General features: G+C 49.5%; 1 protein-coding gene across 1 annotated transcript in view; it reads right to left on the bottom strand.

The window, feature by feature from the left end:
• Positions 1–22440, bottom strand: part of agps (alkylglycerone phosphate synthase) — a 45727-nt gene extending 23287 nt beyond the window's left edge. Inside the window, exons 1-10 of the mRNA XM_065012773.1 lie at positions 22209–22440; positions 15533–15622; positions 12146–12236; positions 11927–12047; positions 11609–11686; positions 10486–10557; positions 10161–10240; positions 8813–8893; positions 5792–5917; positions 5368–5476 (exon numbers count right to left, since the gene is read on the bottom strand). Coding sequence (XP_064868845.1) covers positions 5368–5476; positions 5792–5917; positions 8813–8893; positions 10161–10240; positions 10486–10557; positions 11609–11686; positions 11927–12047; positions 12146–12236; positions 15533–15622; positions 22209–22414 — 1054 coding nt within the window. The 5' untranslated portion in view covers positions 22415–22440. The remainder of the gene's footprint in view (positions 1–5367; positions 5477–5791; positions 5918–8812; positions 8894–10160; positions 10241–10485; positions 10558–11608; positions 11687–11926; positions 12048–12145; positions 12237–15532; positions 15623–22208) is intronic.
• Between the last annotated feature and the right edge of the window lie 1144 nt (positions 22441–23584).

The raw sequence follows: 23584 nt of genomic DNA, 5'->3' as shown, positions 1-23584 counted from the left end.
GGGAGGGAGCGAGCGAGACGGAGGGAGGGAGCGAGCGAGGGAGCGAGCGAGACGGAGGGAGGGAGCGAGCGAGACGGAGGGAGCGAGCGAGACGGAGGGAGGGGGAGGGAGGGAGCGAGCGAGACGGAGGGAGGGAGCGAGCGAGACGGAGGGAGGGAGGGAGCGAGACGGAGGGAGGGGAGCGAGACGGAGGGAGCGAGACGGAGGGAGCGAGACGGAGCGAGGGAGGGAGGGAGGGAGCGAGCGGCAGACGGAGGGAGGGAGCGAGACGGAGGGAGGGAGGGAGGGAGCGAGACGGAGGGAGGGAGGGAGGGAGCGAGACGGAGGGAGGGAGGGAGCGAGACGGAGGGAGGGAGGGAGGGAGCGAGCGAGACGGAGGGAGGGAGGGAGCGAGACGGGAGGGAGGGGAGCGAGACGGAGGGAGCGAGACGGAGGGAGCGAGACGGAGCGAGGGAGGGAGGGAGGGAGCGAGCGAGACGGAGGGAGGGAGCGAGACGGAGGGAGGGAGGGGGAGCGAGACGGAGGGAGGGAGGGAGGGAGCGAGACGGAGGGAGGGAGGGAGCGAGACGGAGGGAGGGAGGGAGGGAGCGAGGAGAGGAGGGAGGGAGGGAGCGAGACGGGAGGGAGGGAGGGAGCGAGACGGAGGGAGGGAGGGAGGGAGACGGAGGGAGGGAGACGGAGGGAGGGAGCGAGACGGAGGGAGCGAGACGGAGGGAGCGAGCGAGACGGAGGGAGGGAGGGAGCGAGCGAGACGGAGGAGGAGCGAGCGAGACGGAGGGAGCGAGACGAGGGAGGGAGGGAGCGAGCGAGACGGAGGGAGGGAAGGAGCGAGCGAGACGGAGGGAGGGAGGGAGCGAGACGGAGGGAGGGAGGGAGGGGGAGGGAGGGAGGGAGGGAGCGAGCGAGACGGAGGGAGGGAGGGAGCGAGCGAGACGGAGGGAGGGAGCGAGCGAGACGGAGGGAGGGAGCGAGCGAGACGGAGGGAGGGAGCGAGCGAGACGGAGGGAGGGAGGGAGCGAGACGGAGGGAGGGAGGGAGCGAGACGGAGGGGAGGGAGGAGCGAGACGGAGGGAGGGAGCGAGCGAGACGGAGGGAGGGAGCGAGCGAGACGGAGGGAGGGAGGGGAGCGAGACGGAGGGAGGGAGCGAGACGGAGGGAGGGAGGGAGGGAGCGAGACGGAGGGAGGGAGGGAGGGAGCGAGACGGAGGGAGGGAGGGAGGAGCGAGACGGAGGGAGCGAGACGGAGGGAGGGAGGGAGGGAGCGAGACGGAGGGAGGGAGCGAGACGGAGGGAGGGAGGAGCGAGACGGAGGGAGGGGAGGGAGCGAGACGGAGGGAGGGAGGGAGCGAGACGGAGGGAGGGAGGGAGCGAGACGGAGGGAGGGAGGGGAGCGAGACGGAGGGAGGGAGGGAGCGAGACGGGAGGGAGGGAGGGAGCGAGACGGAGGGAGGGAGGGAGCGAGACGGAGGGAGGGAGCGAGCGAGACGGAGGGAGGGAGCGAGCGAGAGAGACGGAGGGAGGGAGCGAGCGAGACGGAGGGAGGGAGCGAGCGAGACGGAGGGAGGGAGCGAGCGAGACGGAGGGAGGGAGGGAGCGAGCGAGACGGAGGGAGGGAGGGAGCGAGCGAGACGGAGGGAGGGAGGGAGCGAGCGAGACGGAGGGAGGGAGCGAGCGAGACGGAGGAGGGAGCGAGCGAGACGGAGGGAGGGAGGGAGCGAGACGGAGGGAGGGAGGGAGGGAGCGAGACGGGGGAGGGAGCGAGCGAGACGGAGGGAGGGAGCGAGCGAGACGGAGGGAGGGAGCGAGCGAGACGGAGGGAGGGAGCGAGCGAGACGGAGGGAGGGAGCGAGACGGAGGGAGGGAGCGAGACGGAGGGAGGGAGCGAGACGGAGGGAGGGAGCGAGCGAGACGGAGGGAGCGAGCGAGACGGAGGGAGCGAGCGAGACGGAGCGAGCGAGACGGAGCGAGCGAGACGGAGCGAGCGAGACGGAGGGAGGGAGGGAGCGAGCGGAGACGGAGGGAGGGAGCGAGCGAGACGGAGGGAGCGAGCGAGACGGAGGGAGGGAGGGAGCGAGCGAGACGGAGGGAGGGAGCGAGCGAGACGGGAGGGAGGGAGGGAGCGAGACGGAGGGAGGGAGGGAGCGAGCGAGACGGAGGGAGGGAGGGAGGGAGCGAGACGGAGGGAGGGAGCGAGCGAGACGGAGGGAGGGAGGGAGCGAGCGGAGACGGAGGGAGGGAGCGAGACGGAGGGAGGGAGCGAGCGAGACGGAGGGAGGGAGGGAGCGAGCGAGACGGAGGAGGGAGGGAGCGAGACGGAGGGAGACGGAGGGAGGGAGGGAGGAGGGAGGGAGGGAGGGAGCGAGACGGAGGGAGGGGAGGGAGCGAGACGGAGGAGGGAGGGAGCGGACGGAGGGAGGGAGGAGCGAGACGGAGGGAGGGAGGGAGCGAGACGGAGGGAGGAGGGAGCGAGACGGAGGGAGGGAGCGAGACGGAGACAGGGAGCGAGACGGAGGAGGGAGCGAGACGGAGACAGGAGCGAGACGGAGGGAGGGAGCGAGACGGAGGGAGGGAGCGAGGAGCGAGACGGAGGGAGGGAGGGAGCGAGCGAGACGGAGGGAGGGAGGGAGCGAGCGAGACGGAGGGAGGGAGCGAGCGAGCGAGACGGGAGGGAGGGAGGGAGCGAGCGAGACGGAGGGAGGGAGCGAGCGAGCGAGACGGGAGGGAGGGAGCGAGCGAGCGAGACGGAGGGAGGGAGGGAGCGAGCGAGACGGGGAGGGAGGGAGCGAGCGAGACGGAGGGAGGGAGGGAGCGAGCGAGACGGGGGGAGGGAGGGAGCGAGCGAGACGGAGGGAGGGAGGGAGCGAGCGAGAGACGGGGGAGGGAGGGAGCGAGCGAGACGGAGGGAGGAGGGAGCGAGACGGAGGGAGGGAGCGAGACGGAGGGAGGGAGCGAGACGGAGGGAGGGAGCGAGACGGAGGGAGGGAGCGAGACGGAGCGAGCGAGACGGAGCGAGCGAGACGGAGCGAGCGAGACGGAGCGAGCGAGACGGAGCGAGCGAGACGGAGCGAGCGAGACGGGAGCGAGGGAGCGAGCGAGACGGAGCGAGCGAGCGAGCGAGACGGAGCGAGCGAGGGAGCGAGCGAGACGGAGGGAGCGAGGGAGCGAGCGAGACGGAGGGAGCGAGGAGCGAGCGAGACGGGGAACGAGCGGGAGCGAGCGACGGGAACGAGCGCGAGACGGGAACGAGCGCGAGACGGGAACGAGCGCGAGACGGGAACGAGCGCGAGACGGGGAACGAGCGCGAGACGGGGAACGAGCGCGAGACGGGGAACGAGCGCGAGACGGGGAACGAGCGCGAGACGGGGAACGAGCGCGAGACGGGGAACGAGCGCGAGACGGGGAACGAGCGCGAGACGGGGAACGAGCGCGAGACGGGGAACGAGCGCGAGACGGGAACGAAAGCGCGAGACGGGAACGAGCGAGACGGGAACGAGCGCGAGACGGGAACGAGCGCGAGACGGGAACGAGCGCGAGACGGGAACGAGCGCGAGACGGGAACGAGCGCGAGACGGGAACGAAAGCGCGAGACGCGAGACGGGAACGAGCGCGAGACGCGAGACGGGAACGAGCGAGACGGGAACGAGCGAGACGGGAACGAGCGCGAGACGGGGAACGAGCGCGAGACGGGGAACGAGCGCGAGACGGGGAACGAGCGCGAGACGGGGAACGAGCTCGAGACGGGGAACGAGCGCGAGACGGGGAACGAGCGCGAGCGCGCAAGAGAGAGGAGGCTGGGTAGGACCAGCAGAAAGCGCTCAACAAGGTCAACTAACACGCCGACTCCAGAGGAGGAGACTGTATCGCATGCGAGTGGGACAGCAGGAGCCATTTTCACTGCAATCCTCTTTGTAAACATGCCCTCTCTAACCTTGCTATAACCAGGGTTGTTTAGAGGAGATGACCCTTCCAACAGAGGAGTCAGCACCATGCAGTATTTCCTACGTTCTGTTATCCCACAGTGAGGGAAGAAAAGTACTTCCTGTCAAAAGCAGCAGTGAACAAGCCTGATGTGGGAGATGCCATGCAGCTGAAACCTGAGGCCACTCGCTAGGAGTCAAAGGAGGCAGTTTCACATCACATTAATTCCACACAACATGAGATTAGTGCTGGTCTGCTTCACACACCTGCATAACGTTGGCAATGGCTTAGAAGCAGAAACCTGATTATTATTGATTATTCCAATCAATCCCTTTTTACGCTGCTTAGAGAAGGACAGAGGGAAATAGTTTGGTATTCAGGCCGCTTCAAGGTCAGGGAGATTAGCGAGAGGCGAGATACTGTGTGCGGAATGAGAAGAGGAAGAGGGTTCTTAGTCATTTTTAATGAAATGGACGCCTGGCCACTTAACACGCAGAGCAGTGTTTGGGTTCCAGTGCTAGGGGCTCTGTAGTGTGGCCAGGTGTCAGCGTGTGGGATGCGTGTGCAAGGGGAGATATTGTAATGAGACCAAGCAGAGGTATGACCTCTCTCTCTCAGCTCCAGCAGCAGAGCAGGCCGCCCAGCCAGGAGCCCACACAGTGTCTGAGACTGGGGACAAGGTGGTCCCGTCTCCTCTCCTACCTAACAGGGGCTGGCTTCACAGTAGGCAGCAGAATACATTTTAAAAAATGGCCCAAAACTCGAGCCTAATACCATTTAGACGAGGAACAACTAGTTTGGCACATTGAGCCAACCCATCCTCCCCTTTCAACAATTCTGATAGTCTTTATTTCAAACTCTGTGTCCCTGAATTGAAGGTAATTTAAAAAGAGATGATTGGACTAAATTAAATCCATGTTGTTAGGCTTTCATTCGCAGATGTGCGTTAAGTATCCCAAAAAACCATTCTAATGAGTACAAATGGAGATGTCTGCCCAGCCCCAGTGTGTAGTCAGTGAGCAGCTTGCAGTGCTTTGTTGGGCGTGTGTACCCACAGCTGTTGAACACTGCAGTGCCAGGAGTCCCTGCACCTCCTCTTTATGTATGTGTGTGTGTGTGTGTGTGGGGGGGGGTCTGGCATATGGCACTATTCTCACTGGGCTCTCTCACAAGGACATGGGGGCAGAAGGGGTGGGGGCGTGGGCAGGCATGAAGCACAGAGGCCCCGAAACCAATAGCCCCCTCTCATGGCTAGATCTCTTCTCCCACTCTTGTTCAAGTTAACCTGAGCCGCTACGTGAGAAGTACCGCGTTACTACAACACCCCCATCAGATTACACCCCCATCACATAACACACACACACACACACACACACGTGAACTCATGCAGATAGGGCAAACTTTTATCGTGTTGCAGTCATGCGCCACGAGAGGAGAGGTGAGTCTTACCTTCTGAGCCCAGGATGAAGTGGTGGATGTCTGGCCCAGTGGACATGCGTGGCCCCTGGCAGCTCTTCTCTATCACCCCTCGAGGGGTCACCACCTTTATGTGGATCACCTGCACACAGGACGAACAAGATGGCAGCTCAAGTCACTACATTTGACTTTAATAGCCGCAGAGAGGAGCTACCTGGGCTGCTGAGGTCATATTCAAGGCTACATTCTGTCAACCATTGACAGATCTTAACCAAAGCAAGCAGGCTTTTTCCCATGAAAAACAAATAGAATGGTTCCCATAGTGATGGGTTTGATGGCCCGCACCAGCAACTTCACGCGTGAGTCGCTAATTAGTGCCTTTCACTTTAAAACCGGTTGCCTGTTCAGTCTCCTAGTAGGATCAGAGCCCGTCAGAGAGAAGAGGGCGGGCACGTACCAGGTCCTCGATGTTGCCGTATACGTTCTTCTTCATGCCCGATGCCCTCGTGGCCACCCAGCCTCCTAGGGAACTGAACTCCATGGAGTCGGGCTCATGCCCCGTGCAGTAGCCGCTCTCGTTGAGCTGCGGAGGACACACACAACAGAGAAGTACACTCATTCGTATTCATAGGAGCACATACAAGGAGCACATTAAAAGAACTCAACCACTAAAACCACAAGAATTTGGTATGAAACCAAAACGGCATGAGACAAACAAAACTCCTCTTCCATTGTTGGATTCAAATCGTGGGATCGTTATGGGGCTTTTGTGATTCAAATTCTTGGCTTGATGACATCACACATGTTTTTTACAACGGTCTAAAATAAACCGACCAAAATAAAGGTGGAGGAGATAGTTTTGGATGGTGGGCTGTCCCCTGGTCTGACAAGGCTCTACACTGACCTTTTAGGGGAAAAAGGAGAATGTGTGATCACACAAAGCCATTTAGGAGCACAATGAAAGATATTTGAGGTAATAAAGCTGTAGAGCCCTGTCTGAGTGCTGGGCCCCTGCGGCAGGCAGCCATGGCCCTGGTCTGCTCTAATGGCTCCTCTCTTCCAGGTGACGTGAGGAGAGTCAGGCCGTGTTTTATGGCACTGCTCTCCCCGACAGGCAGCTTTCAATACTGAGCCATCTGCTCAGTCAAAATGGCCTCTCTCTATATGCAAAAGTGGCGCCTGTTTGAGATGCAGCACACGCATTCCTCCACATCAAACACTGGCTCCTTCTCCATTTTTTTCCTGAATTAGCTTCATGGTGCCATCTGCTCATCGCCCGAGCCTCTACACTTCACTGCTGTGGAACATAGTTACCCCTTCTACTCCCATTCAGACCTGCCGAGCATGGTCTCCCTGTACTCCCAGTAAACAACTAACCCAGGGTGAAGAGGCATGGTCTCTCTGTACTCCCAGTAAACAACTAACCCAGGGTGAAGAGGCATGGTCTCCCTGTACTCCCAGTAAACAACTAACCCAGGGTGAAGAGGCATGGTCTCTCTGTACTCCCAGTAAACAACTAACCCAGGGTGAAGAGGCATGGTCTCTCTGTACTCCCAGTAAACAACTAACCCAGGGTGAAGAGGCATGGTCTCCCTGTACTCCCAGTAAACAACTAACCCAGGGTGAAGAGGCATGGTCTCCCTGTACTCCCAGTAAACAACTAACCCAGGGTGAAGAGGCATGGTCTCCCTGTACTCCCAGTAAACAACTAACCCAGGGTAAAGAGGCATGGTCTCCCTGTACTCCCAGTAAACAACTAACCCAGGGTAAAGAGGCATGGTCTCCCTGTACTCCCAGTAAACATCTAACCCAGGGTGAAGAGGCATGGTCTCCTGTACTCCCAGTAAACAACTAACCCAGGGTGAAGAGGCATGGTCTCCTGTACTCCCAGTAAACAACTAACCCAGGGTAAAGAGGCATGGTCTCCTGTACTCCCAGTAAACAACTAACCCAGGGTGAAGAGGCATGGTCTCCTGTACTCCCAGTAAACAACTAACCCAGGGTGAAGAGGCATGGTCTCCCTGTACTCCCAGTAAACAACTAACCCAGGGTGAAGAGGCATGGTCTCCCTGTACTCCCAGTAAACAACTAACCCAGGGTGAAGAGGCATGGTCTCCCTGTACTCCCAGTAAACAACTAACCCAGGGTGAAGAGGCATGGTCTCCCTGTACTCCCAGTAAACAACTAACCCAGGGTGAAGAGGCATAGTATCCCTGTACTCCCAGGAAACAACTAACCCAGGGCGAAGAGGCATGGTCTCCCTGTACCCCCAGTAAACAACTAACCCAGGGTGAAGAGGCATGGTCTCCCTGTACCCCCAGTAAACAACTAACCCAGGGTGAAGAGGCATGGTCTCCCTGTACTCCCAGTAAACAACTAACCCAGGGTGAAGAGGCATGGTCCTCCCTGTACTCCCAGTAAACAACTAACCCAGGGTGAAGAGGCATGGTCTCCCTGTACTCCCAGTAAACAACTAACCCAGGGTGAAGAGGCATGGTCTCCCTGTACTCCCAGTAAACAACTAACCCAGGGTGAAGAGGCATGGTCTCCCTGTACTCCCAGTAAACAACTAACCCAGGGTGAAGAGGCATGGTCTCCCTGTACTCCCAGTAAACAACTAACCCAGGGTGAAGAGGCATAGTATCCCTGTACTCCCAGGAAACAACTAACCCAGGGCGAAGAGGCATGGTCTCCTGTACCCCAGTAAACAACTAACCCAGGGTGAAGAGGCATGGTCTCCCCCAGTAAACAACTAACCCAGTAAAGGCATGGTCTCCTGTACAGTAAACAACTAACCCAGGGTAAAGAGGCATGGTCTCCCTGTACTCCCAGTAAACAACTAACCCAGGGTGAAGAGGCATGGTCTCCCTGTACTCCCAGTAAACAACTAACCCAGGGTGAAGAGGCATGGTCTCCCTGTACTCCCAGTAAACAACTAACCCAGGGTGAAGAGGCATGGTCTCCCTGTACTCCCAGTAAACAACTAACCCAGGGTGAAGAGGCATGGTCTCCCTGTACTCCCAGTAAACAACTAACCCAGGGTGAAGAGGCATGGTCTCCCTGTACTCCCAGTAAAAACAACTAACCCAGGGTGAAGAGGCATGGTCTCCCTGTACTCCCAGTAAACAACTAACCCAGGGTGAAGAGGCATGGTCTCCCTGTACTCCCAGTAAACAACTAACCCAGGGTGAAGAGGCATGGTCTCCCTGTACTCCCAGTAAACAACTAACCCAGGGTGAAGAGGCATGGTCTCCCTGTACTCCCAGTAAACAACTAACCCAGGGTGAAGAGGCATGGTCTCCCTGTACTCCCAGTAAACAACTAACCCAGGGTGAAGAGGCACGGTCTCCTATAGGTGAAAGGATGGGAGTTGATTTCGTGGCCATCTTACCATCTTAATGACATGAGCCTTTCATGGGAAATGATTGGGTATGAAATGGTTTAGAAACGTGAGCTCTGACGAAGGCAAACCACTTACTAATCTCTCCAGATCCTGACCGATGATGCCAGCTTCAACGTGGGCGACTAAATTCTTCTCGTCGATCCACAAAATGCGGTTCTGCAGATGCAAAGACAAAAACTCAGGAGGTCAGAAAATGTCACTGCTTTGTTCGCTTATACGACTAGAACAAACAAAACAAGCTCTTTTTTCGATGCCTTATGAGTTGAGCCCAAATGAAAAGCAGGCTCTGTATCCGATACATCTGCTACAGGTTAGAGAGAGGATTTTTTTTATTCTAATGCAGTTGCATTGACAGCAAATACTCATGTCTGTCCTCCAAAGTCTGCCTTCACCCATTGAATCACTGCCTTAAAATACATTCCAGTTGCCTGACTTCTAAACGCCCAAACAGGTCAGCGTGCAGCATTTTGTAACGACTGTGGAGAAAACAGATTCTGTAGTGACCACAACATCTACCAATGAGAAAGGCAATAACCGCCCAACCTCTTGTTGCTTGTTGAAGATGCGCGGGGGGGGGGGGGGGGGGGGGGGTTCAGTAGCGATTCCCAACAGCGAGGTGAAGCACACATGTGGAAGGCATGACTAGAGGACTAGGCCACGGGGAGGACACAGCATCAGTCAGATAGATTCCAAAAGGTTAACCTCCTTTTAAAAACATTCAGTCCAGCATATCCCCCTCTCGTTTCAGCCTCTCCAGGAACCTCCTGACCCAGCTTGAGCTCCCCTCCCAGAGCCATCAATCATTCTCCAGAGGTAGTAAAAGTGTCTGCTGCTGTCATACACAGCCTTTCATGTGCCTCCCTCAGACCCGCTACCCCCCCGTGACCCTTGACCCAGCGCACTGGTCACGAGCATTTACGTCACCCCCTCAGTGGCTGCTGGACTAGGCGCTGTCCAGACTGCCAATATATCACCTGGGCAGAGTGGTACAGTACTGCTATTAAATGCTGTTTCCTATTGGGTATCCTTCACTAACAGTCATTTCTCTGAGGATAGCTTGGCAAATTATTGCCACACGATTCTCCCAAAGTTCAATAATGAGAGTGAGTCTCGGCTGGAAGTCTGAATGAGCTTTGGTGTGGATATAGGAGCATCCTCTGCTGACCGCTACCTTTCCTGTCTGCACATCTACAGTTAGTTCTAGACTCCAACATTCACAGCAGCAGGAGCTTCTAACATCCAAAAGAAAGAAACCCCGGCTTACTGTCCCTACTAAAATATAGATTGTCAGCTGATCGTACTATGCAAGACATTATACTGTCATATAAAAAGAGGAAAAGCGTAAGTCGTGTTGAGACAAAATGCCGAGCAGAGCAGAGTGCTGTATGGGACGCATGTCTGTGTGCAGCTCCGATTCCCCCACCATCTGTGAAGTATCCAGAGAGACGATGCAGCGAGTCTCCTCCGGGGGGCACTCTAGAGCACTGGTCACACTGGTCCCTCCTGGAGGAAGAGAGGAGAGGGGTTAGGGCCTGCAGTTCTCCCGGACCAGGTCGCATGACCAGGAGAGTACTGCTAGGACCCCGGAGCAGACTTATATGATGAAGGCATGGCATAACAGTTATCATTATCAATCTGCTTGTAAATCAGTTATTACATTTGGGAGATTTTTATTTATTTTTTAAAGCAGATATTATTAGAATGAATTGTACTATAGAGTTTACAAAACATTTTCTTTAAAGACTCACCGCCGTACGGTATCAAACAAACATTGTGCTTGCATGCCAGCTCCACAATTTTCACTACGTCGTTGTGGCAGTCTGCGGAGGCAAAGAACACCGCAACAATTTTGGGATGGACATTTTATCCCGTGTCATTATATAACACACAGCCATAAATTAGTGTTGGGGACGAGAACAAGAGTACTCATGTGGCAAAGGGACTAAGAAATGCCACATAAACCATCAGCCTCCGGAAAACAAACATTCACATAAGCCCTGGGCTATTAGAGCAGAGAGACAGGGAGAGACAGGGATAGGCAGGGGGGGCTTCCGGGGAAAGATGTCTCTGATTTGGCTGGGGGCATTCCTGAGATGGAGCCAGAGACCATGAAGCCCGGGTCTCTGGGGTGGGGTGTGGGGGATCAATGCGGACAAGGTGCTCTGGCCAATCCCACGTCCATTCACACTGGTCCCCTGGCTGAGCGACTGAGGGTGAGGAGACAGAGCAGAAAAATCCACCTACATGGATCAGCTTCACTGGGCTCAAGCCCTCCTCGCTAGGCCAATGAGAAATGTCTCCGTTCCGACACACTCTGCCGTCCAATTAAACAAAGGGCTTCGGTGTGAGAATAAGAGTTCACAAGACTAACAACGTTCCACTTAAATATACAACCATACTAAAGTAACTACACTGGCATTCATGTTTTACATCACTGCGACTAGAGGGAGTGCAATTTTGTGTGGATTTGGAGAGTTTAAAATTCAGGGGATGTTCCAATTTGAATGCTGCTACAGGAGCTTTGTGATTTGCTGGCCATTTGGGAGCCGGCTAATCAAGTTCCAGCCATAAGTCAACACTCATTTACATTATAAAATAGTGCCGGCCATACCTGCAGTGAACCAATCTCAGTGGCATAATTCATGGGGGTACTGTGCTGGGCCCGGCCGTGGTGTATTGGATATCAAACGCCCTCCCCCTGACGCTTCTTATTAAGCCTCCGCTCATACATATTAATATCCCTACGCCTCTGCAGAGATTAACCCTTTAAATCACCTAAGCCAGGATGGAAAGAAGCAATGTGGGAGGGAAAAAAAACAAAATAAAATCAAAACAAGGACCATTTACAATAGTAGTGTCGCAAAAACTCACTTGGCCACACCACCATGTCCGGAACCCGCTCAAATTTCTTCCCTTCTCTGAGAGCAAAGATTTCATGTAAGCAATGACCTGTTAACATAAGAGAGAGAAAAATGTAATATACTTAGTATACTACGAAAAAGAGCAATTATGGTTGTATGATCAGTATAATTAGTGTGATATTGACAGCTTCCTCTGATTCAGGCTGCTTATGTTCTACGTAAAAACAAAAAAGGTGACGTCATGATCACAACATTCAGCGTCTGTGCGAGACCCCTCCAGACTACGCCCATTGCCCTGGAGGACCACAGCCTTCCCAGCATGCCTCACCGTGGGCACGGAACACCCTGTCCTCAGCCTCATGGGAGAAGGGGATGCCCGTGGCCTTCAGGTCCTCAACGAACGCCTCGTTCAGACTGGCCGGTGGAACAGCGCTGGCATTCAGGGCGGGCTGGGACAAAGACATGGGAGGAGGAGCCATTAACGGACTGCTGCGGTCATTGGAATTCAATTCAACAGGTGACGAGGGTTGAAAACAACGTCACTCACTGTCGCGGGGCTTTTATGGTTCACACTGGCGCCAAAGGTGTTTTCAAACCAGTCCTGCAAACTGGGCAGGACCATCCCGCTTAGCCTATACCTGCAATGAACAGAAACACACAGGTTTAGAAGAAAGGAAAGTTACTTCACAATTGACCTCTGACCCAATCTGTAAACATAATCCCTCAGACCTAGGTGTTATGCTGGGAACCGGTGAAATATACACAGAAAACCCTGTCCGACTGTCATTGATGTGACGTCAGTGTGTAGTGGTCGGAGCTGAATGAAGTTATTAGGAGAGACCAATGACAGCGCTGTCCGTGCCGTCCCCGGCACGCCAGCCGCTGTGTACTTGAACCGCTGGCACAGCAGAGGCCAGCACATCAGGGGACTGTAGTCTGCCTTTGTCCAGCAGACCATGAAAACACACTCCTTAATGAAAAAGCCTCTGTCACAGAGGAGAATTCTCTCAGGAGGAGAGGAGAAATCTCTGACTTTCATTCCTTCCACCCAGCCACGCATATGTAGCACCCAGAAATAATTCAAAAGAGAAGGCACGGAATGGAAAGAGGTGGTTGATACAATTTAGAACCTAGAATAAACAGAGGAACCATTTCCTGCACAGCATCCTGTATAATCCCCCCTTACGCAAACACAGCTTAACATACAGCACAGCAGAGTACAGCATGCAGTCTACAAGACCCCTTTGATTTGAGTCTGACAGGCAAGGCTTTGTTCTTCAAACTATACATCACAAGTACAAAACACTAAGGCCCATCTCTGCCTTTATAATGCGATAGATAAAAAGGTGTAAAACAACGATCCATTCTGCTGCCGGTGTGCACTGAACACATCCTCAGTCACTAGAGGCAGAGTGGAGATAAAAGGCTTCTCTACATCCACTGAGATTCAAAGTAATCATTTCCGACAGCACTCGGCATATTTCTTCAAATGTTATATTGCACACCTTCAACCATGAGAACTGTTGGCAGACACAGAACTAAAAAAAAAACTGTTAGCCAATCTATGGTCAATGGGAAGAAGTACAAACATTCCATTCAAGGCAATGATCCGAGTTTCCAACGGGGAATTTCAAATCACAGATAATCACACTAATTGACCTCTTATGTCTGGGACTGAATTGAGGCAAGATATGCAGGATACAGATACCAGCCACTAGATGGCACTAGCACCCCACTCTAAATTAGGATCTCGAGGAGGTTTCCACTAGATAGCACAGCCACAATATCAAACTTGTCTATATCGTAAAAATTCATGACCACACAAAGGTGCTTTTGGGTCTTAATTTAAGGTTAGCAGTGTGGTTATTGTTAGGGTTAAAAATCACATTTTCAAAAGAGAAATTGTAGAAATAGGCTGGGTTTATGACTTTGTGGCTGTGGTAACTAGTGACGACCCAAGGAGGGGAAGGTTTTACAGTTGAAGTCGGGAAGTTTACATACACCTTAGTCAAATGCATTTAAACTCAGTTTTTCACCATTTCTGATATTTAATCCTAGTACAAATTCCCTGTCTTAGGCCAGTTAGGATCACCACTTTATTTTAAGAATGTGAAATGTCAGAATAACAGTAGAGAGATTGATTTATTTCAGCTTTTATTTCTTTCATCACATTCCCAGTGGGTCAGAAGTTTACATACACTCAGTTAGTATTTGGTAGCATTGCCTTTAAATTGTTTAACTTGGGTCAAACATTTTGGGTAGCCTTCCACAAGCTTCCCACAATAAGTTGGGTGTACTTTGGCCCATTCCTCCTGGCAGAACTGGTGTAACGGAGTCAGGTTTGTAGGCCTCCTTGCTCGCACATGCTTTTTCAGTTCTGCCCACAAATTGTCTATGGGATTGAGGTCAGGGCTTTGTGATGGCCACTCTATTATACCTTGACTTTGTCGTCCTTAAGCCATTTTGCCACAACTTTGGAAGTATGCTTGGGGTCATTGTCCATTTGGAAGACCCATTGCTCCAAGCTTTAACTTCCTGACTGATGTCTTGAGATGTTGCTTCAATATATCCACATAATTTTCCATCCTCATGACACCATCTATTTTGTGAAGTGCACCAGTCCATCCTGCAGCAAAGCACCCCCACAACATGATGCTGCCACCCCCGTGCTTCACGGTTGCGATGGTGTTCTTCAGCTTGCAAGCCTCCCCCTTTTGGCTCCAAACATAACGATTGTCATTATGGCAAAACAGTTATATTTTTGTTTCATCAGACCAGAGGATATTTTTCCAAAAAGTATGAGCTTCATCCCCATGTGCAGTTGCAAACCGTAGTCTTTGCTGGAGCAGTGGCTTCTTCCTTGCTGAGCGGCCTCTCAGGTTATATCAATATAGGATTTGTTTTACTGTGGATATAGATACTTTCGTTCCTGTTTCCTCCAATCTTCACAAGGTCCTTTGCTGTTGTTCTGGGATTGACTTGCACTTTTCGCACCAAAGTACGTTAATCTCTAAGAGACAGAATGCGTCTCCTTCCTGAGCCGTATGACGGCTGCGTGGTCCCATGGTGTTTATACTTGCGTACTATTGTTTGTACAGATGAACCTGTTACCTTCAAGCATTTGGAAATTGTTCCCAAGGATGACCCAGACTTGTGGAGGTCTACAATTGTTTTTCTGAAGTCTTGGCTGATTTCTTTTGATTTTCCCATGATGTCAAGCAAAGAGGCACTGCGTTTGAAGGTAGCCCTTGAAATACATCCACAGGTACACCTCCAATTGACTCAAATGATGTCAATTAGCCTATCTGAAGCCATGACATCATTTTCTGGAATTTTCCAAGCTGTTTAAAGGCACAGTCAACTTAGTGTATGTAAACTTCTGACCCACTGGAATTGTGATACAGTGAAATAATCTGTAAACAATTGTTGGGAAAATTACTTTTGTCATGCAAAGTAGATGTCCTAACCGACTTGCCAAAACTATAGTTTGTTAACAAGAAATTTGTGGAGTGGTTCAAAAACCAGTTTTAATGACTCCATCCTAAATGTATGTAAACTTCCAACTTCAACTTTATGGAGTGGAGAGTGCAATCCAGATTGAGAATGTGTACAATCCAGATTGAGAATGTGTACAATCCAGATTGAGAATGTGTACAATCCAGATTGAGAATGTGTACAATCCAGATTGAGAATGTGTACAATCCAGATTGAGAATGTGTACAATCCAGATTGAGAATGTGTACAATCCAGATTGAGAATGTGTACAATCCAGATTGAGAATGTGTACAATCCAGATTGAGAATGTGTACAATCCAGATTGAATATTCCTTCACTGAATAATGGATACATTCATATTTACAGATCATAATACATATCATGTTCTTGATGAGAAAAAAAAAAATTGGTTGCAAATGTTGGGGACAGTATACTGTACCTTTTGCCTGTGAATTCTGCTTGACCCTTCTTATTGAAGAGGAATTTGGAGTCGCTGTACCCCCAGCCATTCCACTTCATAATCTCCTGCCTTGGGAAACAAACAGTTGAAGTCAGTTTCATTGTTATTGTAGCAGCATCTAATACTGTACTAATGCTGTCTGAGGTCAAAGGAGGACACAGGACAAAAATCTCAAGGCAGGAAGACAATACACAGAAGCACTTTTAGAAGGCCTTGGCCTTGCACCTCATGAAAACGGCAGACTGTCCATACGTGACATCCTGTTGCAAACAGTAGTAGTTGAAAAAGTGGTTTATTTGCCACTTATCAAACTGTTGCAATGGGGAAATGTCCTAGTTCCCTCGTTTTGCTATCAGTTATTCAGTAACCATACTTGCAGTATGGGAGGCTGCAGTCGCACCTAGGCGTAACCCCTGACAGATGACCTTCCTATGTGTACTGCACACAGCCAACCACAGGCAGTGGTTCCCCCTAGGATGTGTTTTATCAGCAGCGGTGGCAGAGTCAGCGGTGGGTGGGCGACGGCCACAACTTAGCAACAGTGGTGCGCCACTACTAAATGCATATAGGGGTAACAGTGAAAAGCCGGTGGCAAAGTAACTTTGGGGAAGAAAAGCTATTCATCTCAAACACTATCATCAACAGCAATCAGACAGGGTGTGGCTTAGATCTCAGGTCGTTAAGTACATTCCCTTCATCAAGAACACTCCGCGGAGGAGCATCATGATGCATATCATAGAAGGGCATTAGCAAAGGTATGTCCAACAACCGGATATTCTCCTAAAATTATTTTCCAAGGAAGGAACATCGTCGTCATAGGCCTAATGATAATCATGGAAGAGGACACAAGAAACAGGGTTGAGCACCGAGGAATTGTATCTCAATATCTACAACATAATTGAGCTCTGACAGTTCAGTAATGTGCTTCTTCGTCTGTGTTAAATCACTAAGCTCATCCTAAGGGAATCCTTCTCAGAAATCACAGAGTTATAATACGACATGATTCAAGATTTCCCCAGCAGACAGATGAAATAGGCCCACAACTCCTAGAAGGGACCCATGAATCACGTTGGTACACGTGATGGGATGCTAACGTAGTGAAGTAAAACCATGATGAATGCCTGCCAAAACAGCCAGGCAGTGTAAATTATGAGGAGCCTGAGAAATGAGACAGACATACTCTCCATGCCAGTCTGTGTGATCTCCTGTCATCACACTGGACGATGACACAACTCCACGCATCAACAAGCAGCCGAATACGGCTGTCCAGAGGTTAATGAATTTATTGTGCAATTAAATGGAAGCAACAGTGGTCTGGTCTCTGTCCCTTAGCTAACATTAATCCTAAGAGAGCTGGGGGAATCTTTTGAAAGTACTGTAATAAATATTACACACAGCATAAGAAAATGCTGATCATCAGAAACATTAGGCTAGTTCAACACCTTATTAAATTGGTAGCCTCATTTTGTGTCTGCACTCAAGTTATTCCAACAGAAAGAGACAAAAGGTCTGACTGTTATTAAAAGGACTGGCCTTAAAACGCCTTTTGAAACAACGTGCCCAAAAGGTATAGGTTGAAAGTCAACTCCAGAATGACATTCCAGCAGTAGAAAAACCAGTAGCCCAGCTTTGAAGTGTACAACATTCCTACACTCCAGTGAAAAGTGGGTCGTTCCACCTCAAAAAGCACAGGAAAGAGGAATGACACCCACCATCTCAGATTGCATTCCTGCAACATTGTTTTGTTGAAAAACTTTTTGAACTCAAAGAAATTACGCTAATTGATTGCTCCCAAATTGGCGATTTCAATTTATAGGATTCATATAAAATTCTATAACTATAGTAACCAATATCCAGTTTGGACCAAACCTCTTCTTAACAATGATTAAGACGTGAAGTCAAAAGACACCCACGGACCACACAAACCAAGCCCACCCCAAAGGCCAGTATACAGTATCAGTTCTCTATGTCTGACAAGTGCTATGAAGCTACAGCTAGGAGCATTGTTTCTTTACACCATTTAATGGATTCTCAGTGAATTTGGTGATGGTTATTTAGCCCTGTTCTGAATTTTTTATTTATTTAAAGTTGTTTGGTTGATATTACCAGGTTATGACCACAAGGTGGTGCTGTTTCTGCTATTTATTAAATTCTCAGTTTCGTTAATTTAATAAAATATTTTCATACGTAAAAAAAAATATTTTAAAAATAAAGTAACAATAAAATAATGAGGCAATATACAGGGGGTAGAAGCAAATAATGAACTTTTTGGACCTAGACTTGGCACTCTGGTACCGCTTGCCGTGCAGTAGCAGAGAGAACAGTGACTTGGGTGACTGGAGTCTAACACTTTTTTGGGCCCTCCTCTGACACCGCCTAGTATATAGGTCCTGAATGGCAGGAAGCTTGGCCCAAGTGATGTACTGGGCTGTACGCACTACCCTCTGTAGCGCCTTAAGGTCGGATGCCGAGCAGTTGCCATACCAGACGGTGATGCAACCGGGCAGGATGCTCTCGACGGTGCAGCTGTAGAACTTTTTAAAGATCTGGGGACCCATGCCAAATCTTCTCAGTCTGCTGAGGGGGAAAAGGCGTTGTCGTGCCCTCTTCACGACTTTCTTGGTGTGTTTGGACCATGAGTTTGTTGGTGATGTGGACACCAATGAACTTGAAACTCTCAACCAGCTCCACTACAGCCCCGCTGATGTGAATGGGAGCGTGTTCAGCCCTCCTTTTCCTGTCATCCATGATCACCTTTGTCTTGCTCACGTTGAGGGAGAGGTTGTTATCCTGGCACCACACTGCCAGGTCTCTGACCTCCTCCCTATAGGCGGTCCACACCCCTGAGGGGCCCCAGTGTTGAGGATCAGTGTGGCAGATGTATTGTTGCCTACGCTTACCACCTGGGGGAGGCCCATGATCCAGTAGCAGAGGGAGGTGTTTAGTCCCATGGTCTTTAATTTAGTGATGAGCTTTGTGGGCACTATGGTGTTGAACGCTGAGCTGTTGTGAATGAACAGCATTCTCACATAGGTGTTCCTTTTGTCCAGGTGGGAAAGGACAATGTGGAGTGCGATTACGATTGCACCATCTGTGGATCTGTTGGGGCGGTATGTGAATTGGAGTGGGTCTACGGTTTCCGGGATGATAGTGTTGTGAGCCATGACCAGACTTTCAAAGCACTTCATGGCTACTGACATGGGTGCTATGGGGTGGTAGTCATTTAGGCAGGTTACCTTTGTTTTCTTGTCACAGGGACTATGGTGGTCTGCTTGAAACATGTAGGTATTACAAACCCGATTCGGGAGAGGTTGAAAATTATACTTGCCAGTTGGTCCGCGCATGCTCCGAGTATACGTCCTGGTAATCCATCTGGCCCCGCGGCTTTGTGAATGATGACCTGTTTAAAGGTCTTGCTCACATCGGCTATGGAGAGCGTGATCACTGAGCAGCTCACAGCTGGGTTTCTCTTTGTAGTATGTAATAGTTTGCAAGTCCTGCCACATCAGACGAGCGCCAGAGCCGGTGTAGTAGGATTCAACCTTAGTCCTGTATTGACACTTTGCCTGTTTGATGGTTCGTCTGAGGGCATAGCGGTATTTCTTATAAGTGTCCGGGTTAGTGTCCCGCTCCTTGAAAGTGGCAGCTCTAGCCTTTAGCTCGGTGTGGAGGTCACCAGTAATTCATGGCTTCTAGTTGGGATATGTACGTACAGTCACTGTGGGGACGATGTCATCAATACACTTATTGATGAAGCAGGTGACTGAGGTGGTATACTCCTCAATGCCATTTGTATGAATCCCGGAACCTAGTCTGTGCTAGCAAAACAGTCCTGTAGCGTAGCATCTACGTCATTTGACCACTTCTATACTGAGCGAGTCAGTTGTACTTCCTGCTTGTAATCAGGTGGTGAGAGTTAGCATCAAGATTTTCCAAATGGAGGGCGAGGGAGAGCTTTCTACACGTCTCTGTGTGTGGAGCAAAGGTAGTCTAGAATTGTTTTCCCTCTGATTGTGTGTGACATTCTGGTAGAAATTAGGAAAAACGGATTTAAATTTGCTTGAATTAAATTCCCTGGCCACTAGGAGCGTCACTTCTAGATTAGTATTTTCTTGTTTACTTACGGCCTTATACAGCTTGTTGAGTGCGGTCTTAGTGCCAGCGTCGGTTTGTAGTGGTAAATAGACGGCTACAAAAAAATATAGATGAGATCTCTATTGGTAGATAGTGTAGTCAGCAGCTTATCATGAGCTACTCTACCTCAGGCAAGCAATAGCTCGAGACTACCTTAATATTAGACATCACGCACCAGCTATTATTGACAAATAAACACACCCCCACCCTTCGTCTTACCGGATGTAGCTGTTCTGTCGATGCACAGAAAACCCAGCCAACTGTATATAATCCGTGTCATTGGCAGGATTGTCTCGAACCGAGCTCATCCAGTTTATTCTCCAGTGATTGCACGTTGGCTAATAGAATGGATGGTAGAGGCGGGTTACCCACTTGCCAACGAATTCAAACAAGGCACCTTGATCTCCTTTTCTTTATGTGAATGATGGGGATTTGGGCCTTGTCTGGGAGCAACATTATATCCTTTGAGTCAGCCTCATTAAAAAAAAAAGTATTCGTCCAGTTCAAGGTAAGTAACCGCTGTTCTGATAGAAGCTCTTTTCGGTCATAAGAGAGAGTAGTATCAACATTATGTACAAAATAAGTTAAACAAAGCGGGAAAAAAACACAAAATAGAACAATTGGTTAGGAGCCTGTAAAACGGCATACATCCCTCCCACGCCATTCCTACGATATGGCCGTATACGGTAATATTTATTGAATATTGTCTGAATCCTATAAATTAAAAAAGGGCCATCTAGCTTAAATTGACCAGAGGTCAAATTATATTTCAACATAATAATGTTACAGGAATGCTTATCTTTATATGTTTCTAACTGCAGAAACCATTTCAAAACAATCTGAGATGGTGGGTGTCATTGCTTGCTGAAATGACATGGAACAACCCAAGTTCAATTCCAGAAAATGTAGGCAAATTCATCGAGGTTACATTTATGTGTACTGATAATAATGCAAGTGGTCCACAAAATTATTTCTAATTTGGATAATGGTGGAAGGGGGGGGCACTCAAACGAGGGAAATAGGCATAGCTTATGTCTTATTTATTGTCATAGCTCAAACAATAGTGTCCATGAACCAGCACTAAAATTACCATCCATTGGGTAATAGAGAGAGATTCCACCAAACCGGAAAAGCTCAAATGTTAAACGCAACATGCAACAATTTCAAAGATTTGACTGAGTTACAGTTCATATAAGGAAATCAGTCAATTGAAATAAATTCATTAGGCCCTAATCTATGGATTTCATATGACTGGGAAGGGGTGCAGCCACAGGACCACCCACTGTGGAGTCAGGTCCAGCCAATCAGAATTCGTTTTTTTCAGTCAAAAGGGCTTTATTACAGACATAAATACTCCTCAGCACCCTTGGCAAATTAGAAATGCTCACTAACAAATTTGTTCAAAGAATTTGAGAGAAATAAGGTTTTTGTGCATATGGAACATTTGAGATGTTTTATTTCAGCTCATGAAAAATGGGACCAACACTTTACATGTTAAGAATATATATTTTGTTCTGTATAAATATATGAAAGTGTCCTCTAGTCATCCTTGTCGCTTTAACATATCTGACACTAGATGTCACTACAGCACGATTGTAAAAGCTGAACAGCCCACTCGCCTCAAAAGGAATTGAGAGTCAGACCACCACAGGTCTTGGCCAATCAGATCCAAGTTTTAGGCAGAAAGTTTTACTGGTGAACTTTATCAGATTCTGACTTCTGTCAATTGTGTTGACTGGGAGAGGGTGTCCCACACCTAAATCCCAACTAAATCTGTAAAAACAACCTCTAGATAAAAATAGATTATAAGACTACATATATAACTTTCACCATCGTAATGACCACTTGTTTTCTGCTCAAGAATATAGCGTCTAATTCTGGTCATGGCAGTCAAACAGAGCTGAGATTTCCCTAGTTGTTCAGAATAGTGTCAGTATCAAAACAATGCCAGTAGCCTATTAAGCTATAGTTAACAATATAGATGTGAAATGGAATAGGCTACCTTGAAATAGTTTGAAATGTTGGCAAGCTGATCTTGTAGTTTTACATAAACTCCAACTGCCCACTGTCACTGCGAGTGGCTAGCGGTGCTCACATAACGTTGGCAAGTTATGACAAAATGGTACAGGAAATGATGTAGGATTGACCTCAATTCAATATCAAACATTCCTATAACACATTCTAAGCAGCCTACAACAACAACAATTAAAAAGAGTTGGATAGAATACAGTCCCGCCGCACCCACTTCTTCGATGAATGAACACTTTGTTTGAGGACCATTAACGTTGGCGCACATATAACTGGCTAATTTCCTTAGTTAAATGAAATCGGAAATGTATGAATAATCATATGCCGAGGAGGTCCTCTCCGTTTGTAAAAGACACCAATACTGTGTTTTAATAACAAGGAAATGCATGACAGCTGTTTCATACTGTATGACAATCACTTTTAGCTACCAGCTAGCATTTCAGCGTAGCCATCCTCCATCCACTGCTATCGCATCACCACCGCCAAGTCCTACCTCTTTCTCGGCACCGTTCCTTTATTCGCTTCAGCTTTGCATTCAGTTGCGATAGTTCCCGAGTCGTCGTCCTTATGTTTCTGTAAATGCCCGGCAATTATCCTCAATCTTTGCTGTGCAATTCGTTGGCTCTCGGAGCTGTTGCTGTCTGACGCCATGCTGCTTCCGTGTTTGTGCAGGGAGAGGCAGCTGTCAGAGGTCAGCATAGGGATAGAATGTGTGTGTTCGAGCGGTGAGCCTAACGAAGACGACTGTAGAGTGACGTCGGGGGAGGGGCATCTGTAACAGCCACAAGTCTGACACTTTAATGGTTTTGCAACAGCAAGGCTCAGATCGACATGGCAGCGTCAACATAGCTGCTATTGTTTATAATAGTTTGTCTGTTGTCTAAACGTTTCTATATCCCCATATCACACACTCACAACTGGAAACATGTGTGTACAATTAATTGGTTAGAGTGGGGTCTCAAATATCACTTTTCATTTGTATAGCTTTAGAATTGCACAAACTTGGTTGCTGTTTCAGTCAGGTATTTGGCCACGTTTACTTGGGTCAAACAAAACACGGAAATGATTGGTAGACAAATAGTGCCTCCCACAATGCAGGTGATAGCTGCATAGTGCAGCTGGAGAGAAGCAGCGACCATAAGGCGATTTCCTCGAAACTGTATGACCTTTGATCACATGATTTTTGTAAAGTTCACGCTGTTACTGTAACCAATGGAATTGCTACTTATAAAGCTACAGTCACTGTTGTGCAGAATAATCTGTTTGTATTGGAATAATAAATTGCAACCCCTCCCAGGTTGTAATTTATTACTCCATGGTAAGTATTGTAGCATATACCTACAATCAAAATATGTTAAAAATAATCATGTTGATCTGGACTGTCAGTTGAATTCATAGTCTGGTATGAATTTGACTGTAGTTACATTTCCCCCAGCCCCATCAGCCTTACAAACAAAGTTGCAGGGTCAGACTGTTGCTGGATACATAAATTACAGAGTGAGCCTTTAATTAATGGAAAATGTATGCCTTTCTCTTTAAACAGATTTGACTTTATAGTTTACCACAGAATCCAGGGGTGTATTCATTACCCCGATTCTGTTGCAAAATGTTTTTTCTGTCACAAAAGGGTTTGCAACAGGAACCATTTAGTCCAAACTGAAAACGTTTTGCAACAAAAATTTGTTTTTATTGGACAAATTCGAGTAGGTCACTCCCTGTTGTGTTTGCTTACGTTTGGTTCTTAAACGGTAAACTGTTTCAATTGCAAGACGTATTGAATACACCCCAGCTCTCTAAATATTAGACCATGAATAAACTTTAAAAACACAGAAAAAAATAGGTTTAATTTAAAGACAGTGATCATATTGA

This window comes from Oncorhynchus nerka, linkage group LG3, assembly GCF_034236695.1.
Source record: "Oncorhynchus nerka isolate Pitt River linkage group LG3, Oner_Uvic_2.0, whole genome shotgun sequence".
NCBI classification, from domain to species: domain Eukaryota; kingdom Metazoa; phylum Chordata; class Actinopteri; order Salmoniformes; family Salmonidae; genus Oncorhynchus; species Oncorhynchus nerka.
This window is presented reverse-complemented; position numbering and strand designations above follow the sequence as displayed.